Source organism: Macrobrachium nipponense, chromosome 5 (assembly GCF_015104395.2).
Source record: "Macrobrachium nipponense isolate FS-2020 chromosome 5, ASM1510439v2, whole genome shotgun sequence".
NCBI classification, from domain to species: Eukaryota; Metazoa; Arthropoda; class Malacostraca; order Decapoda; family Palaemonidae; genus Macrobrachium; species Macrobrachium nipponense.
In genome coordinates, this window is record NC_061107.1 from 10056578 (window position 1) to 10075788 (window position 19211).

Below are 19211 nucleotides of genomic sequence, written 5' to 3' on the forward strand. Positions count from 1 at the left end.
TATGGAATCCTCCTGCCCTTTATCTGTGCTTCCAGAATCCTGGAATCAGGCTCTTTTCGAGGTAATTCCATGACACTGGAAACCGGCTTCCCATAACTTGAAAACACCTCTATTAGAAAAATCACTATCAAAGATAGTCATATATGGAATCCGTACTTCCAGAATCCTGGAATCAGGCTCTTTTCGAGGTAATTCCATGACACTGGAAACCGGCTTCCCATAACTTGAAAACACCTCGATTAGAAAATTCGCTACCAAAGATAGTCAAATATGGAATCCTCCTGCCTTTTATCTGTGCTTCCAGAATCCTGGAATCAGCCTCTTTTCGAGGTAATTCCGTGACACTGGAAACCGGCTTCCCCTAACTTGAAAAGCGTCTCTTCGACTCGTGCATGAATTATTATGATCCTTTCACCAGAGCCGAGGCTGGCAGGAAACTTTGCAAAGTGTATTTACATACGAAAGGTGGTTCTAATGACGTGAAATTACTTCTCGAACGAGTTTATGAATGGACGTGCGCTTAATGACTGGAAAAAGATAAAGTGGAATGACGAGTGTTTAAATAAAGAAAAAAATAAATAAATAAAAGAGGAGGGTGGGGGCGACCGAGTTAAGTATTCACATTTGTAGAGAAGATGAAATATTAAGGAGGAATTAATGTAAATACAACAGAAAATATGTCAATATTATTATCGTCGGGAAAGTCTTCAATATGAAAATAAGTAGAAATGGAAGTACAAGATAATAATAATAATAATAATAATAATAATAATAATAATAAATAAAATAATAATAACTAAAATAATAATAATAGATTCTTCTTTTTCATTGTATGCTTGAGAGAGGGTCTGCTCCTAAGTATTAGTTTTTCTAGATTCCTTTTCAGGGATCTTGGGATCGTGCCTAGTGCTCCTATGATTATGGGTACGATTTCCACTGGCATATCCCATATCCTTCTTATTTCTATTTTCAGATCTTGATACTTACCCATTTTTCCCTCTCTTTCTCTTCAACTCTGGTGTCGCAATACCATGTGACACCAGAGTTGAAGAGAAAGAGAGGGAAAAAATGGATAAGTATCAAGATCTGAAAATAGAAATAAGAAGGATATGGGATATGCCAGTGGAAATCGTACCCATAATCATAGGAGCACTAGGCACGATCCCAAGATCCCTGAAAAGGAATCTAGAAAAACTAGAGGCTGAAGTAGCTCCAGGACTCATGCAGAAGAGTGTGATCCTAGAAACGGCACACATAGTAAGAAAAGTGATGGACTCCTAAGGAGGCAGGATGCAACCCGGAACCCCACACTATAAATACCACCCAGTCGAATTGGAGGACTGTGATAGAGCAAAAAAATAAAATAAAATAATAATAATACTTAAGAAGCAGACCCTCTCTCAAGCATACAATGAAAAAGAAGAATCTCTACAAGTGTAACGCTACTGAAGTAGCCATTACTTTTAATAAAATAATAATAATAATAATAATAATAATAATAATAATAATAATAATAATAATAATAATAATAATAATAATAATAATAATAATAATAATAATAATGGTTATATGATAAAAGAAGGGTATAGCGGATATTTTGATTTTTTTTTTCATCTGCGTACCAGTATACATCATATCAATTTCCTTAGATCATGAACCATAACCAAATATAATAATAATAATATGGAGTCCCTCGTTTGGCGTTCGACCATGCGGTTTGAAAAGTTATTGTTGATGAGGACTTGTGGTAGACCTTTCGATCTCCCGGTGGTTTCACACACTGTTCAACATGGAGAGAAACCACCAGGGAGATCGAAAGGTCTACACAAGTCCTCATCAACAATAACTTTTCAAACCGCATGGTCGAACGCCAAACGAGTGACTCAGTAATAATAATAATAATAATAATAATAATAATAATAATAATAATAATATATTATCTTATTATCATTATTATTAGGAACGGAAGAAAAGAATACTGAAAGGAAGAAAGATTACCAACATAGTCAAACTTCATTCTGTAAATGTTTTTTTTTTTCGGATATTTTTGGAGCGGATGGAGGCCCACAAGTTTCCATTAATCAAATATGGTCCAAACATAAATAGATATCGACAATAGCTGTGTAACCTTTTCCCTCGACGGTCAAAATAGGTATTCTTGGTCATTTTGGGATTACAATTATCATTAATTAGTATCAAAATAATATTGCAAATAAGTATGGGGCTACAAAGATTTTAACCACATACAATCCCTGAATTTTGAATATATCTTTAATTCTTAGCCTATTTCTCACTAAGTTTTGACCTCCAACGAATTTATCTGACAAGGCCCATCAAGGTAAGGACCTAATAAGAACACAAAGTCACACACACACAAACAAACAAAAACAAACAAGAAAAACAGTTCTTTCGATTTCGTTGGCTGAAGAATCACACAGTTGACACAGCTCTGATGAATTCGTGTAAATAATAACAATAACAATAACAATAACAATAATAATAACAATAACAACAACAATAATAATAATAATAATAATATGCATGGAACATACAATATAATAATATCCTTTATTTCAGCTCTGGGCCATATACATGGAATATACAAAATACAAACACTAACATACACAATCTAGATACATGAGACAACATGATAAAAAAATGAATAAACGGCATTATCCACACAACAGCTGTGGTTGAATAAAAGATAGTAATCATAACACTGGTAATAATAATAGTTATAATATTGGAGAGAAAAAAAATGCATTGAGAGCTATAGTAGTTAGTGCACGGATTATATAACTTGAATTTCAGCTAGAGACTTTAGGTGGCTACAGTGGTCAGGTCCAGAGGGCTAAATACGAAAATTGAATGTAGAAAAACTTTAACTTGATAGTATTCACAGTAATAATGAAAATATCTCTTTTGACTTCAATTTTTTTTTAAATTCATGCCATATTAGTTTAAAACAAAATCGTTACCCTGGTGAACATGATTCGATGTAAGTCGAACAATCAAGAAGAAAACCTTTTTTGTTAGTTATCTCAACAGGTTCCAAGTCGAGTCGTTTGTTCAGCTAAGTGACCTAAAGATTGAAACCTACGGAACGATCAATCCATATTTTACTCTCTCATGCTTTCAGTGGTTCCTAATTTTTGATGACTCCATACCCCCTAATGAAGTGCCCAATATGGTCCCATACCCACTTGGCTCAAGTCCACGTAAGTCGAATTTGTTGCCAATATAACTTAATATACTTAGTTTGATAAATACTTCAGGTATGTATAGCTAGGAATAGCACATACAATAAAATCAAAACCATTTATAATTATATATAGTTATTTATCTACAAAATGCACCCCCATGTATACACTTGACACATTAAAATCAAATATACACAAATATCCAGAGATCAAGCACCATACACTCAGCGTGTGGTTCTAATACCCACGGGGGGTATGGATAATACCCCTGGTTAAGAACCCCTCTGTTAGACAATCGCTGAGTGAATGTCAACAAGCGAAGATACCATATCAATATATCGAGAGCGTTCAGATAATTCAATTGAATGTAGAATTAAGGCCGAAGGCCAACCACTGAGACCTATGAGGTCATTCAGCGCTGAAATTGCGAGTAAAGGAGGTTTGAAAGGTGTAGCAGGTGTATCAATTGCTAGAGAGGGTGGAAAGTAAGATGGAAGAAAGAGAATATGAAAGGAGATTCAGTAAAGGGAATGAAAGGGGTTGCAGCTAGTGGCCAAGGGACGTTGCAAAGAACCTTAAGTGATGCTTACAGTGCACCGCATGAGGTGCACTGACGGCACTTATCACACGGCCCCCCGCCGGAGTTACAATTACTAGATTTATCCAATTTCCAATGTCACTATGGAAGACATGATATGTAATATTAAACATTGATAAAAGAAAGAGAAACCTTGGTCGTATAAAATAACGCTTGAAAAATAACTTTAATTGCATCAGAAGCTTCGTTCAAAGTAAATTTTGTGAAATATTGTTATTGAATGAATTAATGAGAAAACTGGCTTCAGTGCTCATAGATACTTTCACACAAATTTTATGCTTGCAGAAATATGTACAGACTACAAGAATATGATGGCATGCATACGTTAATATCTCTCTCTCTCTCTCTCTCTCTCTCTCTCGCTATATATATATATATATTATATCATATATATATATATATAGATATATATCTTATTATATATATATATAGAGATATAGATATAGATCTATATAGATATCTATTGTAATTATCCTATTAATTGTTTATATTATTGTTTTTATTTATCTATATATATAATAAATATATATATATAGATATAATAAATAATTACACATATTTTTTGTTTATATTTAATTTTCTATCTATCCCATCATCTATCTATCTATCTATCTAATATATTAATATCTATATATATATACTATATTGTAATATGCATACATAAATATATATATACATATATATATATATATATATCTATATATTAATGTAATATATACATACATATGTGCTACAAAACGACAAAACAGTATACATTATCACATACATATTCATTTAAGTACACTGTATATTGTAAATACGAACGCGAGGCGCCGGCCTTTAAGATCTGAGGCTTTGAAAAAGAAAATTAATATTGAAATCCAAAGGTTACGAAACGAAGGGGAAAATAGGTCAAAGGGGAAAATGGGTCAAAGCTTTTTCTTTTTAGTGTCAAAAAAAAACATTAACTTTCTGCTGCTTTTTTTCCTTGATAATGATGATGATGACTACTTCATTATATAAAAAAAATTGATGATTCATCTATACGTTTTTATTAAAGAGGACACGAGGACTGTTCCAAAGTTAAAAATTCTATAAAAATGTCGATATTAACGGTACAAAATTACGTATTTTTAAAAGGAGAGAGAGAGAGAGAGAGAGAGAGAGAGAGAGAGAGAGAGAGAGAGAGAGAGAGAGAGAGAGAGAGAGAGAGAGAGAGAATTTTAAATATTTAAAAGATGCTGAAGAAATGTAAAAATACTTCTACATAGGCAGTAGAAGTGCAGTAGAAGTGGTGTTTTTGAGTGTAAAACTAAAAAAAAAAAAAGTCTCCATACGATACAAAATTATGTATTAAAAATAAATCTTCCATAAGATACAAAAGTATTTTTTTCTCTCTCTCTCTCAAAGAAAATATGATTCTCCTCCTTCCACACTGGCACTGAAAAGTTACGGAATCTTTTCTTGGCCATCAAAGACGTTTGAGAGAGAGAGAGAGAGAGAGAGAGAGAGAGAGAGAGAGAGAGAGAGAGAGACGGCAGCGGGTCTCTCGAGATTATGTTACAGGAAGAACTTGAAAAGAAAAACCTCCCCAAACTAGTCTGTGATACTTTTCAAAGAAAAAAAGGTGTATAAGAAGAAGGAGAAAGAAAAACAGAAAAACACAAATAAAAAAAAAAGTTGAGATGGAAACCCATTCGACGTTGACTTGCTTAGGTAAGGCGTTTTAAGGTGTTTATATGATCTATATATATATATATATATATATATATATATATATATATATATATATATATATATAATTTCGGTGTAGGAAACATAATGAGATTATTTTCAAGATTCTAAGTTAGTTTTAAAGGTATGGCCCCCTGCTTTCTTCAGGGAATGTTCCAGTACTCGGTTACAGTTCGGGAACATGTACCCGGGCCTGGGCACCAATTAGCGCAAAAGAGTTTTACCACTGTGTTGGATCTCTACCTCCACCAACTCCAGTCCTCCAAGCCCAGACAAACTGACTTGACAACTTTTAAATAACTCTCTAAATTAGGCTGCTCAACTATAGTCTAGAGGTAATTAGATCAACTACTTAACTGCGAACTGCAGCTTGATTACACGCTCCACGGAAACGGGGGGTGTTGGGGGGGGAGGAAATTTCCAGCAAATTAGCAATTGAAATGAAAGCCATTGGTTGCTTCCGCTGCTGGTGCTGGCAATGCCGCTGCTAACGCAACCACTTCTAATGGAATTAGATTAGAAGCATTACTCTTATTTTGCAATTACAATGAAGACATTTTTCCCTCGCCTCCAGTTTTACACGGCTGGTGATTTTCATTAATAACAATTCGGTCCTTCGGCTGGAAGTTTTAAACTCGATTATATGAACTCGCATTTTGCAGTGGGGTAAATAGACTGTGATACTGGGGTTTCTCCTGTTTCTGAAAGGGTAAGAAATCGTACATATTTAAGGTCTCTTTTATGCCTTAGTATATGAAATTGGCAATAATTTTGTTTTGTTTGTTTGTATGGTGTTTTTACGTTTCATGGAACCAGTGGTTATTCAGCAACATAACTAACGGCTTTACGTGACTTCCGAAGCACGCCGAGAGTGAACTTCTATCACCAGAAATATACATCTCTCATGCCTCAATGGAATGCCCAAGAATCGAACTCGCAGCCACCGAGGTGGCACGCCAACACCACACCGACCACGCCACTGAGGCGCTTGAAATGGGCAATAAGACTTGGAGAATGAACCTGATTTTTACATAAATTTTTGAAATTTCATGGAAAAACTTCAGACTTTTCCATAGTCTCCAGCCTGTCTGTGAGTTTTACATACACACACTTAAACACACACACACACACACACAGCAGCAGCAACAGTAGCAGAAAAATGCCACTCTTTGTGGTGAGTTAAATTCTATGATTTACCTGATCTTATAAAATTAAGAAGCAAGACAAGAGGACCACCAAACAACAGAGCTCGACTGAGCCACTTTCATGTCTTTGTATAACTAGAATTTGTAACATTTTAGACACTTGGGGCCATAGTTTGCAGAAATATGACTCTACACTGCATTATTTATATTTATTATTTCGTTAGATGGAACCTATTCAAATGAAACAAACCAACACAGGGGCCATTGACTTGAAATTCAAGCTTCCATAGCATGTTGGTTTCAACCTCCCACCGCTAAAGACCCCACACTACGGCAGTAACTGATCGTGATACAGAGCCAGTTATTTTTTTATCGTCTAGGGGGAGGCGCGAACTCACGACATCTGATCGGCATACCACGACGCTAACGACCATCCAAGGGTAATTGCATTGGAATTCGACAAGCTAGCGTTACAGTTCTTTAAGGGATTTTTCAAGATTTTCACTATTGTCTCTATTCTTGGCTTAGGGCCTTTAACTGAACAAAATTTTAATCTGCTCTACATAAGGAAGATTTTTTGGGGGGAAGTTTTGTCATTTTGGCTACTAATCCTTCAGCAGCCTTTTACATGAACCAACCTTATTTTCACACCATTAACTTCAATCCTGTCACCCAAAGATACTTTGTGGTAAGTTTGGCAGAAACTGGCCCTGTGTTTCTAGAGAAGACAAAAATTTAAAAAATACTTTATATTTTATTAGAAATAATTTTTATGTGCTGTTTAACGTGCACATTATTTATTTTTTATATTTTCATTCAAATAAATCATAAACATCCTATCCTAAAATTCCTATCTTTAACTCAATGCAAAACACCTTTTTCAGGCCTTTTTAGGCTTTCCTACCAGCAACCCCACCCCCCCATAACAACAACAAAATAGTTTTTAGGCTTACTCCCCAAGTAAGCGAAAATATTAAGAGTTTAGGCTACGGACATGCGCATTCATATACACCTACGTATATGCATCATATATGGTATAGAAAATAACCACCTCTACCTACTTTCCTGATTGGCATTCTTCATTTAAAACAACCATTTCTATGTATTTTAGCATTAATAATGCCAAGCCTTCAGGTCAGATATAATTACCCTCTGCCACGTTTAATTTTCAACCCAGCTCTGATAAAATTACCCCCTGGTTAATAATAATCACCGGTCTAGAGCGTATAAATGTTGAAATTGTGTCCCAGTAGCCAGCTTTGTTTATGGTGAGATTTCCAAAACAGGTTAGGATCCAACTGGCGGGGAGATTTAATCTAAACTAATGTTCCTGAATGAATATGTAAATCTGCCAGCGGAGTGAAAACAAAAATACAACATCAACTCACTCCTGATCCCCCCCATCGTTTTAGAAGCTGTCGGGCTTCTGCATATCCGATTACGAATGTGTTGTAAAATTTCACAGCTGTGATTCTATTTGCGTGTAGCATAAAGATATAAAAAATTACCATTACTTTAAAAATAAAGCTTCAGTTTTGCAGTAACTCCCACCACATAGAAATAAATAAAAACTAATATTTTTACACTCTATCCCTGAATGAGAGAGATATGAAGCGACTGTCAAATACACTGAAAAAAAAAACAAGATACGTAAGATAAAATATTAAATATATTCTGGGGAACTTGGTTCATTTTGTGAATTATTCGGTTACAGAGAAACGAGAGAGAGGAATTATTCAAAGTTACAGGGCAACAAAATACAGGAAATATTCCAAGTTACATTGATACAAAATACGGGAAATATTCCAAGTTACATTGATACAAAATACGGGAAATATTCCAGATTTGTAGGTGTATTTACGTGGATTTAACATACTGGAAGTATCTGTGATTACATCATTATTCTTTGAAATAGACAGTTTACTAGAAAGTGAAGTTGATGTTATGGTTTAAATATCGAAATATAAATGAGATCTTGACTTAAAGACGAGGTCTTTTTTCTGTTGTATTTCACCTTATAACAGCTGGAGAATTCTTTTAATAGAAACAGGAACTGGTGGATAATAAACAATTGGAAAGGAGAATGTGATAGGAAACGGAGGAACAGGTGGAAAATAAACAATTGGAATGGCGAATGTGATAGGAAACGGAGGAACAGGTGGAATATAAACAACTGGAAAGGAGAATGTAATAGGTAATATGTGTAAGAAGTCAGATGGCGAGAGACATTAAGTCAAACAGGAATTTCATTTCTTATTTTAAAATTATGATATTGACAGTGACTAACATTGTAATGTCTACAGAAATGTAGAGAGAATTGAGGAAAAATGTCAACTCAACAAAAATGAAATACGCCACATTGAGAAATTATTATTCTCTGGATACTTTTTATATTATCACGATATTCGAGTCCACTGCACCTTTTTCAGAAATTATACCCATTTGAATCTGGTCCAGTGCACCACAAGTTCGAATCCTGACCAAGGCAGATTCGATTACCAATTACATTTTCCCTTGGGTGTAAGCTGGTTCCAAGATATGGTGAATTAATTAGGCACTGAATGACATTGTGGCTTATTGACATATATATATATATATATATATATATATATATATATATATATATATATATATAACACAAGCACACATATATATATACACACACATATATATATATATATATTATAATATATATATATATTATATTTATTATAATATATATATAGATAAATAAGATATAGTATAAATCATGTGTATACATACGTGTATATGTATATATAAATGCATGTCTATCTATCTATCTATATATATATATACACTATATATATATATATATATATATAGTATATACATATATATCATATATATCTATATATATAATAATACATATATATATATATATATATATATATATATATCTTATATTATAATATATATATATATTCTTGTCTCTAACACAAGACAGCTAGTTTGGTCATCTGACATCATACCGAGAAAACAGTTGCTAGCTTCTCAAAAAAAAAAAAAAAAAAAAAAAAAAAAAAAAATAGTCATTCCCGTAGCCTTGTGTAGTATCAGCTAACGACAGGAATAAGATGGGGACCTGCACCATTTAGGGGGCTTCATATTGATCCACAAAAGATCCGTCTAACAGAGAAGCCGAAAGTTTTCTAATCTAACTCTACCCAAGACTAAAAGAACGCGGCAGAGGCTCTACGAAAAGTAGAGACCTGATCAGACAAGAAGGAGAGGTCCAAGAAGGAGATTAATAAAAATATCTGACTAGTTAAGTACACCTTAGTTTAACCAGACCACTGAGCTGATTAACAGCTTTCTTAGGACTGGCCCGAGGAATTAGATTTCTATTTACGTTGGTTAGGAACCAATAGGTTATAATTAGCAACGGAACCTCTGGTTCTGCATTGGCGGCAGCGGGGAGCGGACTCGGGCTACCAGATTGATAGACGAGTATGCGACCCACTGGTCCAATGAGGAACTTACTTGACGAGTTGGGGCTCTAGTTAAGACCTATGAGCTATTACTTCTCAAGCCATAAAAGTAATAGCAAGAGTGACTTGATTATTGTTTCATGTGGAGAAATGGGAGATTTTTTCCCTTAAAACAAATATCTGCCTTATGTGGCTGACATGGCCCGTGAATCAAGTTCTGAACATGATCTAGAAACCTGATACATATGTTTAAGGGAGGCATTTAAAAACAAAATGTTTCTGACAGGGGCAAAAATTCAATTTAAAATATCATCTACAAACCTTATGATAGTTTTTTTTCTAAGATATTATACTTTAAGACACGCATATAGTCTTTAAACTGTCAAAAAATATTATGCGTACGCTATGATACTTTACAATACTTTTATCTAGCCATTAAGTTACCCAAAAATATTTTAAAAAAAAAAAAATTCCAGCACGTTAGATTTTTCTAAGATATGATACTCCAAGACATGTCTATATAATCTTTGAACCACTCCATAAATATTTTAAAGTAAGCCATACCTCTTTACAGTACTATTACATAACAATCAACCCACCCAAAAAATATTTAACCTAAAAACAAAAAAAATTATTTCCCCACACACTGAATTTCAGAAATGTCCCTCCATCCTGCGCAACCGAATGCTGATGAAATTGGATTCTGAATGAAGTTTTACGTCCGGCCACACAAGTAAGGAGAAGAAAAAGAGTGCCAAGATATTGCTAACAAGAAAAGGGAGGTTCTCCCAAAAGCAAAATCATCAGTGAGCGAGACAGATCATCTATAAAACGCAGGAAAGGAGAAGGGGAAACACGGTCCCCGGGCGGGACATCACTGGAAACTGGGATAGTATCTGATGCAGTATGCGATGCTTGCATGCAGGAGTTTCCTTGGACCATCATGGGATATTGTGTATGTATATGTATATTATATATATATATATATATATATATATATATTATCATATATAGGATCATATATATATATTATATATATATATATATATATATATATATATATACACACACACACACATACATCAACAAGCAATCAATCACGTGCGGAACAGAAATGAAATTTCTGACTCACATCGGAATCGAACCAAGGTACTGCAGTTGGTGAGAGCGGGCCTTGCCTTCAGTTAAATGATCCGGGGTTCGATACCGATGTGAGTCAGAAATTCAGATATATATATATATATATATATATATATATATATATATATATTATATATATATATATGTTTATAAATATAAATATTGATATATTTACTTATATGGTGTGCATAGTTGCATATATCCCAATAACGACATCTAAAAGACAAAGAAATCTTGACAGACTCCATATACAGGAACGAAAAGATTTCTTTTCACAACTATAGTATTTGAAACATTTCTCTATTAAATCTAAGTTCGTCAGGCCATAGCTTGCATCGAATGCAGAACGGACCTGAAATTAACGTCTGAATTATTCTTTAGGAATAAAAATGTACTCAAACGCAATACAATGAGAATACATGAGGAATACACTTACTGAGCTCGACATGTCTTTCACCTCCGAACTGAATTTTCGTGTTTCATTTACAACTTGTAAAATCGGCTGTAAGCTACTACATACATATTTTGTCATTAATTTAAAGGTACCAGTGCACATTTAGTGCTGATTGTACCTTCCATATACGTACACACACACACATATATATATACACTATAAATGTATATATACACACATATAACACCTCGCGTATGTAAACATCTTATAATCCTATAACACCTCGCGTATTTAAACACCATATAATCCTTAGTCTATAAGCTGCTCTCAAAGTCTCAATGCATAATCTTGAGGTACAAACGCCACCAAGAATTTATATCATAAAAAATGCAAACAGCCTTTGCGTCTTAAAAAGTTTCTCCATCGGCCATCCAGAAGTTCTAATGAATTCTAATGAATGCAGTACATTAGCCCTGCGGAGCCAATTTCTTAATTATCTATGATAGTATCTGGCGAGATAGACCACGGGAAGAGCAGATTAGAATGGGTAGTTTTTTAGTTTTCTGTCTATTCGTCCACAATTAATTCTGTCCGCCCTCAAATCTAAAATCTACTCAAGCTAGAGGGCTGCAAATTGGTATGTTGATCTTCCACCCTCCAATCATCAGACATACCAAATTGCAACCCTCTAGCCTCAGTAGTTTTTATTTTATTTAAGGTTCGAGTTAGCCATGAATCGTGCATCTGGCAGCGCTTTCCTGTGGCATGAGACGCACCCTCACTCTACCGCATCTGCTGAGCAACTGAAGAGCTATCAGTCACAGTTGATGGTTTCATACAGCATTATGCGCTGTACAGAATACTCGATTCCGCCGAAGAAATTTCGGCGCATTTTTTACTCTCATTTTTTAAAATAAAAGTATATGACTTCGCTTCTTACAATACCGTCCATGAAAAATTTTTTTTATCATTTACAATAAATACTTTTCTTCTCAATTTTCTAATACCGAAGGCCTCTAGAAAGTGATTTTATATAACTCGCATTTTTTTTTTTACGAAATTACGTGACTTCGCTTTCTCTAACAATGCCGTTCTTGAAAAATAAATATTTATAATTGAAATGGAATAAATAATATTCATCTTTTTAAATCTTTATACACAGAGCCTCTGGAAAATGATGGATAATTCACTAATAAACAATGTTAACGGTAGGGTAATTCCCTCTATTTTGTAGGAACACAAAGAAGGGTAAAAATTTCCCTAATTTGAAATGTTACTGAATTCGTTCTTGGGTTACACTCGATTGACTACTGAGTGTGGTCAAGGCATAATATTAGTTAGTATTATCGGTCCTGTCTAAGAAGGCATCAGAGTTGATGAAGTGCTAAGAATATCATCTACTATTATGTTCTGCCCATTCTGTCAAATGGACGCCATAATATTCTCTGGAAGCTTGAATTTCAAGTTATGGTTTCTAGTGGCGGGCTAGAAATATATATATATATATATATATATATATATATAATATATATAATATATATATATATATTATATATAGTTATCAATCATTATCTAACCGCAAATGCCAAGACCAAACGAATATCTATCTTTTGCATGAATTTATCGTGACTACTTGACAACTTAACCCATACACGACGATACCAGATATAATATAGTTCCACCTGTAGTTCCAAATATATTTCCACTTGCAGTTACAAATATAGTTCCACTTGTAGTTCCAAAAATAGTTCCATTTGTAGTTCCAAATATAGTTCAACTTGTAGTTCCAAATATAGTTCTGCCTGTAGTTCCAAAAATAGTTCCAATTGTAGTTTCAATTACGGTTCTGCCTATAGTTCCAAACATAGTTCCACCTGTAGTTCAAAATACAGTTCTGCCTGTAGTTCCAAATAGTTCTGTCTGTAGTTCCACTTGTGTTTCAAAAATAGTTCAACTTGCAGTTTCAATTATAATTCTACCTGTAGTTTCCAAATGTAGTTCACTTGCAGTTCCAAATATAGTTCCACCTGTAGTTTTAAATATAGTTCTACCTGTAGTTTCAAATATAGTTCTACATGTAATTCCAAATATAGTTCCACTTGCAGTTTCCAATATAGTTCAACTTGTAGTTACAAATATAGTTCCACTTGCAGTTCCAAACATAGTTCCACCTGCAGTTCCAAATATAGTTCCACCTGTAGTTCCAAATATAGTTCTGCCTGTAGTTCCAAATATAGTTCCACTTGCAGTTCCAAATATAGTTCTGTCTGTAGTTCCAAATATAGTTCCACCTGTAGTTCCAAACATAGTTCCACCTGCTGTTCCAAATATAGTTCTGCTTGTAGTTCCAAATATAGTTCCACCTGTAGTTCCAAATATAGTTCCACCTGTAGTTCCAAACATAGTTCTACCTGTAGTTCCAAACAGTTCCACCTTTAGTTCCAAATACAGTTGCAGCCCTCAGGCAAATCCCAAAGCAAAATGGGGCGTTCCATTTCAGCACCAACGACCACTACAATTATGTCCTACGATCGATGCGAATTATCTCCAGCTCTATACCCCAGCAACCAGCTACGAGAGATAGAGAGCAACGTAATTGTGTACACACAACACGGCCGTGTTCCTTTACTTAAGAGAGTGTGTGTGTGTTCATTAGGAAGTGTCATCATATGTGGAATAAGAATGAGGTCATTTATTCGTCACTGTTATTATAGAAAGAGGCCAAGCTGATTTATCAAAATTGATTTCGATTTGAGGGCGTGAAACGTCATTAATTGTGCAAACATTTGCAGGGTAATGATACACGAGAGAGAGAGAGAGAGAGAGAGAGAGAGAGAGAGAGAGAGAGAGCATAGGAATTTAAACAGGCAAATACTGGTATATGTTGTCATGCCTACCGCCTTCCTTATGGTCAGGCATAAACGCATTTAATGCCTACATTCTCTTTATATATTCAAGCGCAAACCTCGCCTATCTCTTTCTGTCTATATATATATATATATATATATATATATATATATATATATATATATATATATATATATATAATGTATAGTATTTTTTTTACTTCGAATACTTATCACACAAGCACACACACCCATATATTATACACACACACATATATATATATATATATATATATATATGAATGCACATAAATCACTCTTGAAAGAATATTTCTTAACTTATGGCAAATTTCCAAAGTAAAAATCATGCTAACATCTGCACTTAAACATACAACTGAAAATCTATTTATCTATTCTGTATAATACCGAAAGGCTACTAAACAGAAGTAAGTTAAGGATTTGTTCAAATTTATTCATTAGCATTTTTTTTCTTTAGTAGTGTAAGCAAGCTCTATTAGCAGAACTGAACACAAAATTGCCTGCACTTGTGTGAATAGCATCTGGGAAGCATGGCTTTTAGACAAAATCATCTGGAAACTGAACGCTTATTCAGTAATATTCACGTGTTCATAGGAAAAAATATTTTTCTTCGTCATATTACCTAAACTTAAGATATTTTTTCGTCCCTGGACAAACACAGAAACCGTGTTTACGACTCCCCACCAGGTTTATCAATAAGGACCGAGAGCAGAGAGAGGCTCCTCCCTAAAAAGCAAACACGGACGTTCCCACTCCTTAATTACGGAATGGGTAAGAGTCGGGGGGGAGGGGATTCCATTCCATCTCGATGACCTCTTCCAGAAATGACCCCGAGGGGGGTCAGAAGGAGTTTTGGGCAGCGTGTGGTCCCAGCACGGTGTGGTCAATCGAGGGAATATAACGAGGGCCTGTGTGACCTACTGCCTCATCGGGTTAATTATCGTTCAGCTGGAGGACTAGTCAGCTGTTTTTGATGGGCTCCCCCTTGTCCACGTACATACACACGCACGCACACACACACGCATGCACACACCCACATTTTTTGTTTTTTTACACCGTCCAGCGGTAATAAGCGGGCGGACGCCCCCGCCCCTTACCTTTGCCATTCAGAGGAGGTTTTCATTTCATTCTGGTAAGTAATCCACTCGAATGGTTTCTAAAGGACGGTAGAACCACACGGGATAAACGACTCCGTATCACCCATACCACTGTTCACAACGTAAGACTGACTTTCCAGTTTCCAGTTTCCAGCGCCCACTGACACGCTCATGCCATCTGGCGAACGCCGGACGAACCTATACACACACACAGGCGGCCGAGCTGAGGGGACCTTGGGAAGACACGTGTGCCACGAACACTTGCAACATACGTTCTGGAACTCGGAAGATGCCTCGTCGCTCGCTCAGACACCCAGCATGAGGACTAGAGGTCAGTCCAGGTCATATGGCCCAGAGGGGTATTATTATCGAAGGAGGAACCTTTTTTTTTCTTTTCGAGGGGAAATTTCAAGAGTACCTTTGATCAATACGCAACGTCCGAATTTTCCCGCTGTTTGCCATCGCGTTTCAGATATGTTCGTGTTTACATCCTCAGTAAAGAAAACGGACGCAAAAGGAAAACTTGCAAGACAGTTTCATTACAGAAAACGGATGTTCCTTCCATTCAAGCGTTAACTAATGTAACTTGCTGACAGGTTCGATGAAGCAGTTCGTAAAAATTTTTTGTTCTGTTTCATAAGTGTTAAAAATAATAGCATTGGTTAATTCTATTTTTTAAACTTCATCCACGACTTCAGTATCTAAAAACAACAACTTCACATGAATAATAAGGATAATCGTCATCATTTTTAAACACGAACACCAAATTTATCCTCCGTATTTCAAATAAATGTATTTGCGAAGAGGTGATCTGAAGTTAGTAACAATTTCCTTTTTTTCACAATGTTAAAAATAACATCATCAATTAATTCCATTTTTAACAACTTCATCAACAATTCAAATACCTTAAAACAATAAATACACGTGAATAAATAAAAATATCTCCACCATACCAAAATTATCTGAACTTAAATAGGGATATCATCCTTGAGGTCTGTCAGCATTAGGAAATATTGTTTGGACACAAAGTTTGCAAATAGTTCCTTGGAGAATACTTGCAAGCAATGTTTCCTGTCTAGACCTAACTTGTCGATAGGATGAGTGTTGGTTTACTTGTTTGTATGGTGTTTTTACGTTGCATGGAACCAGTGGTTATTCAGCAACGGGACCAACGGCTTTACGTGACTTCCGAACTACGTCGAGAGTGAACTTCTATCACCAGAAATACACATCTCTCACTCCTCAATGGAATGGCCGAGAATCGAACCCGCGACTACCGAGGTGAGAAGCAAACACCAAACCAACTACGCCACTGAGGCGCTTGCGTTGGTGCAGTGGCCTCTGTATTTTACTTACCAGTTTTAATGCACTCGAGGAGGGATACAAAAAAAAAAAAAAAAAAAAAAAAAAAAAAAAAAAAAAAAAAAAAAAAAAAAAAAAGATGAATGAGGAAGTTTTTAGAAAAAGGAGTGTCACATACACAAGTGTACATGTACATATGTACACTTGTATGATGTATGTGTACATATATGTAAATAAATTCTTCTGTTAAAACAGGATACGTCTCCAGTATAAAAGGCCCGATAAAACACAGTTTTAAAGCTGAGGCCTTTTATACTCGAGATATAAATATATACATATGCACACCTACATATGTGAATATGAATACATGCATTTGTAAATGCACATACAGGTGTGTATATCTATATGTACGTATACAAATATAAAATATATAAGTACGAATGCATAAGTGTATATGTGTATTCAAATATATGTATGTATATTTATATCTACACATACACTTATAAATTTACGTATATAAATATTATACACGTCTATACACATACACAAACACTAAATGTTTTCCATTCTGGATGGGAAACAAATATACGGGGAATAGTGTTTGCAAACCGTTTGTATAAACTTTGTTTGTCAACAGTTTGCAAACTTTGTTTCCAAACAATGTTTCCTGGTGTGGACAGGCCTCTACATACCCCTGTGATATGGGAACCAAACGCTATTACTAAACGCGTGGTAAATTATCCTATGTCAGAACGTATCCTAAGCTTTTTTTATGACGATCAAAATATCCTACGTATTTGATCCTACGTATTAGGGTTCAAGTTAATTCCATTGCTAATTTGGTAGAATAATGTCCTACTTTTGGGTCGATTAGAGTGCTGTGTATTACTTGCCTTTTCTGCTTTATTCATTTGTTTATCATTTTTTTTTTTTTTTTTTTTCAAATTTTATCCTAATATTTTCCTTTCTCTACCCCAATCATTGAAGTTTTTAATCCTAAAAGAAGATTAACAAAATTATTACAATTTGATCTCATGCCCCTGAAAAGACTTCTCACAATAATAATAATAATAACTAATAATAATAATAATAATAATAATAATAATAATAATAACAATAAAAATAGGACTATTCAAACCTAATGCCATATACAAATTGGAATGTATATGCAACAGAAGTTCAATACATCCTTAAGTCATGTAAAAAAAAAAAAAAAAAAAAATTCAACTTCGATTCATTGAAAAAAAAAAAATAAAAACTGATAACAAATTATCAGTACACACGCAGTCTTTGCTGGAAGCGTTGGCGAATATATATATATATATATATATATATATATATATATATATATATATATATATATATATAGATGATTCAACGGTATTATCTTGAAAGAACAAACGAGTCCATCTCTCCTTTGACATGAATGCAGGGCGGCGATTTTGTAACTAAATCATATTCATTTTTTTTTCCTTTTGTTTACTTGAAACCAGACACAGGGAACCGGAATTAACCCGGTACGTATCCACTTACTCCGAGGCGCTAGTACTAAGCATGGCCGAAGCTCCTGGAGACGCCGTGTTTAGTACTACCCCCTCGGAGAGCAAAGTATTATATACACCTATTTCGATATTGTGCGGTCGACAAATTATGTCGGCGAACGATATCTTCGTGCGGCAGTCTACTTTACTTAGCGCGAGTTTAAACTGGAGTTAACAAAGGTGAATGCGTACCGGGTTAACCACCAGTGCTCAAAATCACGAACATATACATAGTAAGACTGTGAGAGAGAGAGCCTTCATAAGGACGAGAAGTAGTACCCATATCTACCTAACTATTCAGTTATTGCTGAACAAACAATAAATGTCAGAATATCACGACAAACTGAAATCTCTCAACTCCGAGTTGTATAAGCGAAGGCGAGCTACTACAAGGTTTAAAACTCCTGAAATTAAACTAAGACCAGGATGAACCAAGTAGTGGCAGCCTTGTCTAATCAGGTAGACCCATGGGACTGAGACACTCACAAAAACCCCCCATCCTTGACTCACTAAGACATAACGGTCATTTTGCCAGTGAAATCTAATCAAAATATGAGCAGGGTTTGAACATCGAATCGTCCACTTGGGAAACGTAGTTACCAGCTTTTTAAATCTTCTTTTTTAGCTTATAGAAAGGTCAGTTTTAAGAACTTTTTCTAGACTAACAGCATGTGAAGTATTGTTGCATGCTGAGAAAGGCAAATACCTGGAAAAAAATTTGCTAAGCCCCAAAACTATCCTGTAGCA

The 19211-nt window shown here is 34.9% G+C and overlaps 1 protein-coding gene across 1 annotated transcript; it reads left to right on the plus strand.

Moving 5' to 3' along the window:
• Positions 1 to 3187: 3187 nt before the first annotated feature.
• On the plus strand, positions 3188 to 14223 carry LOC135215379 (saposin-like protein 11). Its single transcript, XM_064249958.1, has 2 exons — positions 3188 to 3218; positions 13352 to 14223. Exons 1-2 carry the CDS (start codon positions 3188 to 3190, stop codon positions 14221 to 14223), a joined length of 903 nt encoding a protein of 300 aa, XP_064106028.1.
• The last annotated feature ends 4988 nt before the right edge of the window (positions 14224 to 19211 follow it).